At 43.2% G+C, this 12,146-nt stretch overlaps 1 protein-coding gene across 3 annotated transcripts in view; it reads left to right on the top strand.

The window, feature by feature from the left end:
- Nucleotides 1–12,146, top strand: part of LOC144688497 (DNA (cytosine-5)-methyltransferase 3B-like) — a 338,320-nt gene that overhangs the window by 19,003 nt on the left and 307,171 nt on the right. The window contains exons 1-2 of one of the 3 annotated variants that reach the window (XM_078555142.1): nucleotides 4,582–4,657; nucleotides 4,784–4,865. In XM_078555142.1, coding sequence (XP_078411268.1) covers nucleotides 4,812–4,865 — 54 coding nt within the window. In that variant the 5' untranslated portion in view covers nucleotides 4,582–4,657; nucleotides 4,784–4,811. Of the gene's footprint in view, nucleotides 1–4,581; nucleotides 4,658–4,783; nucleotides 4,866–12,146 lie in introns of those variants that run through there. The other 2 variants (XM_078555140.1, XM_078555141.1) reach the window with 2 other exon arrangements.

Raw genomic sequence — 12,146 nt, 5'->3', positions numbered from 1 at the left:
ACCTATTTCCATTATTTTTAAATGTATTTCCATCCATTGTTTTATCTCTACCTTTTAGCCATTTTCGATTCCTTCACCCCACCCCACCCCCACTAGGGCTATCTGTACCTTGCTCGTCCTGCTTTCTACCCTTAATTAGCACATTCCTTGGATAATATCACCGCCTTCAACACCTCTTTTGTCATTTTGTCTATGACATCTTTTGGCTATCTCCACCTATCACTGGCCCTCTATCCAGCTCTACTTGTCCCACCCTCCCTTAAACCAGCTCATATTTCACCTCTCTTCTATTTTTACTTAGTTCTGTTGAAGAGTCATGCGGACTCGAAACGTTAACTGTGTTCCTCTCCGCAGATGTTGCCAGACCTGCTGAGTTTTTCCAGATATTTTTGTTTTTGTCCTAGAGACTGACAGATGGTTTACATCGTGTTAATGTACAGATGGGCCCGTGGTATAATATGGTATTGGAAAGACAGCAACCTTTTAGTGCGGTTCAAAATTCTGTGCCAAATCATTGAAGGAGCTTTTGCACTCTTTGCATCTTGCCCCAACCCATTTCAGGTACTGCAAGACCATGCAATTTCCTTCCCCTGTGGCAAACTAGATTTGAAGCGTGGAGATACCACTGGAAATCCTAAATTGATAATAGGAAAATGGTTGGACCCTACGTCTGGGTTAGATCGACAGCTGGAAGGCCCTTCATGGCTTGCTTAAGGAAAATAGCCAAACGGATTTTAGAAGTGAGGAACAAGAAGCAATGCATGGTGAGGCACATGTCACAGGTCATGTCATGGCACTGTTGCTGGTGGTTGGCAGGCAATCCAGGATGTCTTTGGGCAGAGCAGAGCCAATTTCTAATAAGGGCTCTTTTGTCTCCGTGGGCAGTAGATTGTAAATAGTTCGGGATAGTGAGTAAGGGCCCTACATCCACTTTGTGTCTACTATAATAGAGTAGGGTACACAGTGAACTCTGCCGTTGACACAAGATGATACACCTGGTCCTGAATTTTCATGCAGACCCTCTCCATCTGCGTAAAAGTGCTGGCAGAGGCCCAAATCCAGAGGTCCCGCCTCCTCCCTTCCCCCACCCCCCTGAACCCAGCCACGGGCATTTTTCCAGGGAGGAATGGAAGTGGGTTCTAAATTGCAAATGCCTGGTTCCTGGAGGTATGGGCATAGGTTTGCATGGTGGATATGAGGGACCATGTGGATGGGTGGGGGGCATGAGTTGGCTTAGATTGGGAATAGGGAGAGTGTAGGGGGTGTGAGGGGTGAGGGCCGGATGTTTTTGGTTTTAATGTTTTTTTTAAAATCTTTCACAGTGTTGGTGCACCGAGGCAGGCCTTTTGGCCAGCATGTCTCAGCAGCCAGCAGCCTTCACACTTATTCTGGGGTTGGTGGGCGTGACTTCTAATCCAGCCTGCCAACCTCCCAAAAGAATGGAAGTTCAATTGCAGGACTCTTAAGTAGCCGAGACACCTCTTTCATTGTCAGACCATTAGAGTGAAGTAGAACAGGTGTCTAGCCAGAATAGAGAGAAACTGTTCCCACTGGTAAAAGGCTCGAGAACTAGAGGATACCAATCAAAACTGATTGGCAAAAGAACCAAAGGCAACATGAGGAAAAGCTTTTTTTACTTGGCAAGTGGTTAGGATTTGGAATGAGCTGCCTGAGTGGATGGTGCAGGCGGTTTCAATTGTGATTTTCAAAAGGGAAACACCCGAAGGGAAAAGATTTCCCAAGCTATGGGGAAAGATGGGGCAGCTCTTGCAGAGAGCTGACAAGGACCTGACCATCCAAGTGGCGGCCTCCTTTGCTGTTACCATTCTATATTTGTATGACTATGCGACATTGGTGGGTTTCTCGATGATGTAATAAGATACCACTTTGTCGTGCCACCCTCAAAGTTTCATGTATGTGAGCTCTCAAGTCTGTGTCTTTCTTCACCCCATTTAAAATGGTATGATTTAAATTCTATTGCCTCTCCTTAGTTTTTCCGACCAAAATGCATAGCTTAACATGTTGAACAGAAAATTGGAGGTATTCTCTAGTTTAATGGATGGTTTGCTGTGGAAATATCATAAAGTTAAATTACCGTACTGCATCATTGATTAAACAAATGATAGCAATGCACGTGACCCATCATTCCTGTGTATTAATGGGAGATTGCTATCTTTTTTCAACAAAGCCGTTGGTTTCGTTGCTTCAAAATTCTGGCGACAGGGCATTGTTGGGGGAAGAAGGTGGTATATATTGCGCATGTACATATTTTTTATTCATTGGATGTGGGCATTGCTGGCTAGGCCAGCATTTATTGCCCATCCCTAATTGCCCTTGTTTAGAGGGCAAGAGTCAACCATATTGCATGTGAGTCACATGTAGGCCAGACCAGGTTGGCAGATTTCCTTCCCTAAAGGACATTAGTGAACCAGGTGGGTTTTTATGACAATTGACAATGGTTTCATGGTCACCATTAGACTTTTAATTCCAGATTTTTATTGAATTCAAATTCCTTCATCTGCCATGGCAGGATTTGAACCCGGGTCCCCAGAGCATTACCCTGGGTCCTTGAATTACTAGTCCAGCGACAATAGCACTACGCCATCACCTCCTCCCGATTGGGGGAAAGTGATGGATATTGGATAACTCAACACCAAAGGCCCCCTTGGGAGGACAATTACATTCTCTTGTACTGGTTTTTACGTTCATAGAGGATGTTCCAGAGAGTCTGAAGTAAAAGTAGCCATTGCATTGCCGCCCCAACTTAAGTGTTCATCAGATATAACAGGCTGGATTTTCAATCACCCGTGGGGGACGCACTTTGAAAATAGTGCTCTCACATGGCGTCCTCGCTTTCCAACACCTCCATGACCTGCAATATTCAAAGGGTGATCAGGGAGGATGGGGGAAGCCGGTAATCTGCTCATCTCCAATTAATTGGTTGTTCAGCTTGTTGAAGAGCTCGTTAATGGGCTGGAGAGGGACAGAATTACATTTTCAAAGGGGAGAGCAAATGGTCTGGGGCATTTTAGTGCTCAGCTATCGGGAGGACAGCAGGGAGTCACTATTTATTGTTGTTGCTGATTTAAAATCTTAAACAAAAGGGAAAGCCAAACCGAAGTGCTCATACGGCAACACAAAGTTGCCATCATTTGAGAAGAGCGGGTTGGGTGTCTGATAAGAGAGCATTTGGGCACTTGTATGGACTATGAAGTTGCTGACTGTCAGCTCTCCTGCCTGCTCTATTGCACAAGGCAACAACAATCCCAATCATGGCTACAGTCTGCCTTTGTAAACGGCCTCCCAGAGCCAGTTCCCGTTCCCAGGCAGGGTTGGCACCATTGTCGAACTTGTCTCCAGCCGAATTAGGGCCTTTGCACATCAAAATAGCATCATGTCAGTCTCGCTGATGTGGCGCACGTCTCTGGACTTGGAAATGATCCAGGCAACAGGTTCCCTATCCCAGATTGAAAATCCAGCCCAATAGATCTGGATGTCATGAATTCAAACCCCATTCCAGAGATTTAAATACATAATCCAAGCTGACACTTCAATGTAGGGATGGGCAATAAATGCTGGCCTAGCCCAGTGATGCCCACATCCCATGAAAGAATGAAAAAAATGCTGCATTTTGGAGGTGGCATGTTTCAATTAAGACTTTAGTCCAAGGCCCCATCTATTTGCTCAAGCTGGACATAAAGATTCCATGGCACTATTTGAATAAAAGCAATGGTATTCTCCTGGTCTTTTATTCATCATCGCTAAAACAGATTGTCTGAATATTTATCCCATTACAGTTTGTGGGATTTTGTTGTGCACAATTTGGCTGCCATGTTTGCCTACGTTACAGAAGTGGCTATGCTTCAAACAAGTACTTCATAGGCTTTGAATCACTTTTTGACACCCTGAGGATGTGGAATCACTTTTTGACATCCTGAGGATGTGAAATTCACTGTATTAATGCAAGCTCTCCCTTTCTTTATGATTCATGGCAAGAATGTCTTTACATGAATAATGATTAAAATTTCTGGATATCTCGGTGGAGGCAACAGCCTTGATGTAATTTAAGAGAGAGCTTGCTGTTGAGATAAGGCAGACTGTAGGTTTTCCTAAATGGCAAAGGAATCTTCCTCCTTACTTTTTAAAATATTCTTTCTGGGAATATAGGCATTGCTAGCAAGGCACTTATTGCCTATCCTTGGATGCCCTCAACCTGCTGGTGAGTCTTCTTCATGAACTCCTGCAGTGCATGCGGTGAAGATACTGTAATAAAACAGTGAGGTGTAGGGAGTTCCAGGAATTTGACCCAGTGCTCATGGGTGAATGACAATATAAAACTAAGGGATGGTGTGTGACCTGGAGGGGAGCTTGGAGGTGATGGTTTTCACCTACTGCTCTTGCCCATTTAGATGGTGGAGGTTTGGAAGGTCATATTTATTTAGTGATATATGAATGGATTAATTCAACATCATAGATAAGACCATCCCTTTAATTGGCATCAGCTCTACTTTAGAAGAGAAAAACACAGGCTGGAAGTTCTGCAGTCCTGTCCTCCATTGAGCAAGGAATTCCCCATCTCAGAGCTCTGGCAGTCTGAGTGCTGGCACTTGAGTGGGCAAAATGTTTGAAAACTGATCGCTTGCTGTTTCTATGGATAGTAACAGCTGTCCTGGTTTTTACTCAGCAATAAATTCCAGCTGTAGACATGTTAATTTATTTATGTTATAATAATTATCCTGTACTTAGAAAATGGTGCAAACTAATTTAATCTTTGTGGTTTAAGTACAGATTCTGAACAAGAGAGGCTGACAATGAAATCTAATGACTGTAACTCAGAAACTATTGGTAACATCAGCAAGCTACAGGTAATGACAATATATTTTATCTTCTGTCTATCAGTGACTTGTCTTTCTGAAAATGTTCAACTTAAAGGTCAAAGCTTTAAAGTGCTGCACTTGGAGAGCTAGCGAGAGCACATCCAACCATGATTGCGGAGGTAAAATACTTCCTGTGCTACCTGTACCTGGTTTTCTGCTGTGCTTGACTTGGGAATGATTGATATTGACACCAGGTACTATAAGTCAAAAGTTTACCATTCTTTAGCAAAGACATCCCTCAGTGTAATGATGATGAAAATCTTTTAGTGTGAATGGGGTAATTAAAATTGAATCAAGAGTTGCAAGTGTTTTTAGGGGAAGGAAAACCAAGCATGGTGATTTTAAAGCAAATTTAGCAAGATCACACTCTCAGCGTAGAGGGAGTTTACAACACGAGTTCTGATGCTCCAACTTTGCACTCTCTTCTAGCAAGGTTGTGCACTAGGAGCACAGGCTTGGTGAACTTTACTTTTAATTTTGTCTCTAGTAAACTATACTCCTTTCAGCAAAGATCTGAATTGAACTGCTGCTGTGGAGCAGGAACTGAATACGTCCAGTACCATAGATGCCGGTGGATAGTGATTTGAGTTGATGTGTATGTTAAATACAATAACTAACAGGCTCTGACCTGCCAAGGTTAGCCTTGAAAGTTGTGGAATGTGCACAAGTTTCAGTCGCCAAAATGTGTGACGATGTATTTCACTGAAAGCAGTGGCCTTGCATGTAAGGACGTGTTTGATATAATGTAATTATTGAGTCAGGCAGCTGCAGTGACAGGACATTTGCATATTAAACAGAAGGCTCTCTGTCTTCATCACCTGCACTCTTAGTGCAGTGTCTCCCTTTGCAATTTATTTTAGATATCTTTCTTTCCTAAACCATCAAAGTATGTTCTGTCTGTATTTTCTTTGGATGTGCAATTTGTTCCGTACTTCCTCTTTGTGTTTACCTTTATTTTTGATTGTGTAGTGAGTAAGAGGTCAAGGGGGAACGAGAAGGGAGAAGTTGAGCAAGGTGAAGAGTATGGAATACATACAACGTAAACCAAGTATAAAACTGGATACTGAATTGGGGACTGAGTTTGAAAATGAACCAAGTTCCACAGAGAGCTGGAGAAATATTAACACAATTAAAGACAGAAATATAGTGGAGATGCAAAATTACAGGATTGAAACTATTTGCGCTGCATGACAAGGTGCTAAGACATTGGCTATTAATTTTGTCTGTTGATAATGTCATTAAAAGGGCGCATCCTGCACCTGAGAACTAAAAAATGCCATACCTTTGCAGTACTAATGTGCCCACTTCACATGCTGCAAACACATTTCTGTTCCCTTAGATTTCATAGTTACATTTCATAATTCTCCTCTGTGTCCTGATTCTGTAAAAGATTCTACCAAATAGGTTTATAGTGAAATCGTATAAAGAAATCTTTGAGGTAAAAAAGCACTTACATTTAGTTTTTACATTCTCAGGAGGTCTCAGAGCACTTTGATCCAATGAATTATAATTGTGTAGGAAATGCAGCAAACAATTTCACACAGACAATGAAATGATTACCAATTAATCAAAAATGTTTTGCTGGTGTCCTTTGAAGAGTGGTGATGTTTGCCTGCCAGAACATTAGAAAATTTCCCCAGCTAATTTTTAAAATCATCCTATGGGATCTTTTCTGTCTACCTAGAATGACAGACAGGACCTTTGTTTAATGTTTCATTTGAAGATGGTGGTCTGCCTAAAGACGTTAGTGAGAGGACCAAGCTAAATTCAGCATGAGGCCTCATTGACTGAAACACTGAATTGTGTTGGCTGGTCAGGTATCCTGATGCAGCTTTAGGCATTTGAGCTGGTTTCAGCATTGAACTTGCTGAGGGGGTGGGCGAGTAGGCAGAGGTTTGGGGGGGTGTGGGGGGAGTGGGGGGGGGGTGGCGGGGTGGAGGCGAGCTTAGACTGATAGTTGTCAGCAGTAGTTTTGTGGAGCCAGATGAACTATTAAAACATTTTCTGGCCTTTTTTTGAACAGCCTCCCACAGTCCTACTCAAGATTCTGAACAAATGAGCAGAGCATATACAGCGCAAGATCAACCTATTTGCAGACTATTTTGGTTGGCATTCTACACCTAGTATTAGGATCTTGATCTGCATACGCAAGGAGCCCAGTGCCTACTTCAGGGGGATACCTTGCATACCTAGAAGTCAGCAACTGGTGCACTACATTGAAGTATCACCCTATATTATTTGCTCAAGTGTTGAAGCAGTGCTTGAACCCATAATCTTCTAGCTCAAAGTGCAATCATTGAAGCAAGCTGGCACAGGGAAAAAAAGACGAGGCAAAAAAATATAAATAATTGCATCATGGTAAATAAATAATAAAATAATTTTCAACCTTTACTAGACTTCTTTGGGTACCCAACCACAAGGTTGCTATTGAACAACATTAGCCTTTGAGCTCAGTCATTTGTATCTATGACACATGTTTCCTATCCCAGATTATTGATGCATCTATTTTTTAGATAGATGTCAAACCAGATGTGTGTATAAGATCCAATGGCACTATTCTTAGAAGAGCAGCAAGTTCTCCTGATACCCTGGTAGACATACCTCCCTTGGTCAACACTAACAAAAACAGATCATTGATGCTTCACTTATTTGTTGTTGGCGGGATCTTGCTTGCACCAATTGGTTATAATTTGAAAATGTTACATCAATGACTCCATTTTAATAAATAATTCACTCAAAGTGTTTTGTAACATCTTGAGGACATGATAATTACTGATAATGTTATTGATTGACATTAAAAATAGAGGATGCAAGATTTGTTGATGTAGCACCCACTTTGATTCCCTGGGGATAGATAACTTTGTGGGCCATGCAGCAAGAACTACGCAAGCCAAAGATCTCTTATGATTTCTGGGAAGTGTATTGGTACCATCTAATTAACATTGGGTTGACAGTAACGGTTGGGCTAACCATTGAAAACAAGTTGGAGCCAGGCTCACAGTATGAGTTGGTGCAGGGTTATCCTAACATGAGGAATTGAGTTTAATCAGAATCAAGTTGGAGTTGGGAATGAGGTAATTTTTCTACGGTGTTCAACACTAACGGCACAATTTTGACCCTGACTGCCTGGCAGGACTGGGCAGCTAGATGATTAAAATGATGTTCGGACACTTACTCAACCTGTTGCACTGTTGCTATTTTAACTACTCGGTTTTTGGCATTCCACCATTGATAGGCAGAGACATCATTAATATTTAAAAGTTGGGGTCTGATAGTGTCATTTGTGCCCCAGCTCAATCAGCCCAGTGGCATAATGAGCACTTTCCACCTGCCCAGTCCTTGCATGTCCCATTCACACCCTGAGTTAAAATAAGTCTTCCACGCTGTATATTTGAACACTTTGTCATTATTTATTATTTTGCTACTTTAGTAGCCACAGTAAAGGTATAAAAGGTAAGCTCTGATGGACTCAGTTCTGCCAACACAAGTGGATTGGAAAAATATATGTATGTAAAAACCACAAAAATGTATTTAGAAATGGCACATTTACACCCACTTGTAATTCTCTTGCTAAAAATATGGGGTGCACGGGCTATTAATTCATTCTCTTCATAAAGAAGAAAGTGTGTGAGGGTATAGAACTTTCAGCTTCGGGACATGGCTATTGATTTGACTAGAATCTCTTCCACTATTACACCATCAAAATATTACATTTCTTTGGTATGCTACATGAATGACAGATTTTCAACTGCAAAGGTTTCATTTTTCAGTAGGCTAAAATATGTATCCTTAGGGTGCAAAAATAAGGATTCAGCGGTTAACTTGCTTAAATGTATTCACCCATTTAAGTATCAAATGATCTATAGACTGTCTGTTCTGAGTGCATTATAGACTTTTAGTTAAGTAACCAAATGTATTTAATAGTTCGATAACCTATGAGGAAAAGCTGTCTATCCAATGTTCCAGTTTCTAAATACTGCTGAGTTTTTTGGAGGGGGAAATGTAGCTGTAAAGAGTAAAATTCATCAATAAATTTATTCACAGATGTCAGGTAGTGAAGAATAGAACTGGAGCCTAACCTTTAGACGCTTTTGTGTAAGTTTTCATTTCAGAGATACACAATACGAATGTGCAGTTCCAACCCCACAACCATCAGTTTCAATCTGTTCCTATTTATAGGAGCACAAGTGAATCCTCAGTTAATGCACACCACCACAATTAAAACACTATTGACCATCCAGCATCTATCCCCCAACCCCCATCTTGTATTCTGGCATTGTTCCAGTCAGCCCCCTAAAGAAAAAAGATCAATTTGAGGTTTTTTTTTAAAAAATTCTATTCTTTGGAGATGCGGGCTAATTGCCTGCACTGATTTCTGTTTGGAATCTCACTGATGGAACCTACCTGTAATCCTGGTGCATTTACCCCATTAGCTGCACTAGCTGTCTCTTGATACCTCTGGCCTTGACTATTCTAGTGCTCTCCTGACCAGCCTCCTGTCTTTCACCCTCCATAAACTTAGCTTATCCAAAACTCTCTGCCTCTGTCCTAATTTCAAGGTAGTCCCAATCATCTATCATCCTAGTGCTTGCTGATCTACAATAGCTAATGATCTGTCAACACCTCAGTTTTAAAATTCCCATCCTTGTTTCTAAATCTTGTCATAGTCTCACTGTTCTTATCTCTGTCACCTCCTGCAGCCCCACAACCCTTCGAGACATTTGTACTCATCCCATTCTGACTTTGTGCACCTCCCTCATTGTAATCATTCCATCATTGGTGGCTGTGTCTTTATCTGCCTGGGCCCGAAGGTGCCTTTCCACCTCCCTTCTCTTTTAAGATGCTCTGTAAAACCTATCTCTTTGACCAAGCCTTTGCTTGGCATCTGTCCTATTGTCTCCTTATGTGGCCCTGGATGAAATTTCAGAAGGCGGGTCAGAACCTCGTCGTCACGAAGACTTGTGGGTCCCTATCCCACTCTGATGGCAAAATGTACATCTGATGTAAATGCGGATGCATATGTTTTAACTGGACAAGAGTTGTGTTCCTGCCCAATTAGCAGTGGCAGACGTGGGAACAGTTTGGGACCAGGCCCGCTTTAAAGGGCCATTGCTGAGGTTGCAGGTGCGTCAAGATTAAAGAGGCAGAGTCACAGCAGAGGGTTGCGACAGGGCATTTCCTCCTTCTCCAGTGCTCCTCTGCAATTTGCTGCTGCAGCATTGGCATTCCTTCTGCTGCCAGCACTGTGAGGGCCATCTCATCTATCATGCCCTTTGCCCCTGCCCCAATGCTAATGAATGCCCTGCCCACCCCTCACTGACATCACCTTCTCCTTCATGACATCTTGCATCAGGAAACTGGCCACCTGCCCTGAAACCACCTTTAGCATCCTTTGAAACATGGTGTGAGATTTTGTTTTATAATTCTCCTGTGAAGCTCCTTGGGGTCTTTTAGTATGTTATAGGTGCTATATAAACGCAAGTTATTGTTGTTTCTCCTCCTCTTCCTACTGGCCTAGGACTGAAAAATCATGGCTGAGGGAGGCCCACCTGTCATTTGCTTGTAAAAGGTAAATGGAATTTCCAAAGCTTGAATTTATTTTGACATCAAGAAAGGAAATGCAGACTGCTTCAATGGGTGGAATCTTCTACTCCCACCAGCAGTGGGAATTGTGGCGAGCTTAATTTGGTATGAGTCAAAAAATCAGTTTCCCGACACAAAAAAAATGTTGGAATTTTGTTCTCCTGACTTTCAAGGCGGGTTAAAGGCAGCTTGAGCTTCCTGACGAGCAACCCCATTTGCAGGCATTAGCATGTCATGAATGCTCATTAAAAGGCTAACTCTCTGGTATCATGTGCCCCTTTCAAATTGAGTTCCCACCAGTGGGTAATTAGAACATTCAGTTTGACGACTGTATTTAAGTGGCGCACACCTAGTGAGCTTCACTTCATCCGTGACTTTGAGGTCAACAGACGCTGCTTTTGTCTTCCTGTTGACTCTTCACTCTTCCATATCGGGTGCTGGTAGCTCAAGCTGCACCAAGACTGGGTATGTAAGGCACGACCAGCAGGGAGGGTGAGACGGAGGCAGGACTTGGGGGGTGAGAGGGGGTGGGGGCAGGGGGGAGAACCAGAGGGCAAGGGTGAGATGGTGGTAGGATGGGGGGAGGGCGTGTGAGGTGGAAGGACCAGAGGGGAAAGGTGAAAGACTGTCTGCGGGATATGTCTAAGACATTGTTTGGGGAATGAGGCCAGACTGTCCTGGCATGTGAGAGAGCTCAGCATGACATGCATGTCTTGGTCTCAGTCTTGGGCAGAGGAAGGCCTCTCGGGGCAGTGACAGCCTTGCAGCGAATTGTGTAAAGGGCATGGTCCGTCATTTATTGCATTTGGTCTTGTGGGTTGGAAGGGTGGTACTGGGATGCAAAGGACACAGTCTCATTCAGGGGAGGCTGTTGTATCCGGTACGGTGGAAGTTCCAGTCTCATGGGGGTGGGGATAGTGGGTGGTCTCATGGTGGGTGGGTAGAGGGAATCTCTAACAGTAAGAATGCAGCTGGCGTTGAGGATGGGAGGGGTCAGATTAACGAGGGGTGTGGGGATGTCAACACTGAAGGGAACTCGGTGGGGTTGGGGGGGAGAGGGGTGGAGAACAGGAATGTCAACATAAATAATAATGAGGTCAAGGGAAATGGTGGGAGGTTGGATGGTCACAAGAGAGGAATTAGGAGGCGGTGACTGTGGAGGAGGATAGGAGGAACTTGGCGGGTGACAGGGAGGTTCGAATGTGCTGGAAGTACTTACACACTGAAGATGAACCGTCTTTCATTTTCCACACTTATGACGTAGTTCAAAAACTATCTGGAAAATAACGATATGGGAGGGGCCTAAAAATAGGTGGGAGGAGTTAATGACTCCTCTTTTGGGCCGAGTGAAGGGGTACCCTATTAATTAATTGCTCAAGCCATGGAGAACCACACTCAGCTGAGTACTGTTTGAGGTTCAAATGTCCATTGGCGGAGCAATGCTCCATGACTAATGCGGCGTATTCCTGCGAGAAGCCTTGATTATTGCTCTAATATGACTGAGGAGGAGAAGGGGCTGTCATTGATTGATACAGGGCCAGGAGGAGCAATGGTCTGAGCGGCAAGAGGGAGCGGGGTCCCAAGAAGACCAAAATGTTCCTGAAGAGGGGCAAATGCAATGAAGATCAGTGGCCCGACCACAGGTATATCACTGGCGCTGCTCATATATGGAAATGAATGAATGGC

Source organism: Cetorhinus maximus, chromosome 13 (genome assembly GCF_964194155.1).
Source record: "Cetorhinus maximus chromosome 13, sCetMax3.hap1.1, whole genome shotgun sequence".
In the NCBI taxonomy this organism is placed as follows: domain Eukaryota; kingdom Metazoa; phylum Chordata; class Chondrichthyes; order Lamniformes; family Cetorhinidae; genus Cetorhinus; species Cetorhinus maximus.
This window is presented reverse-complemented; position numbering and strand designations above follow the sequence as displayed.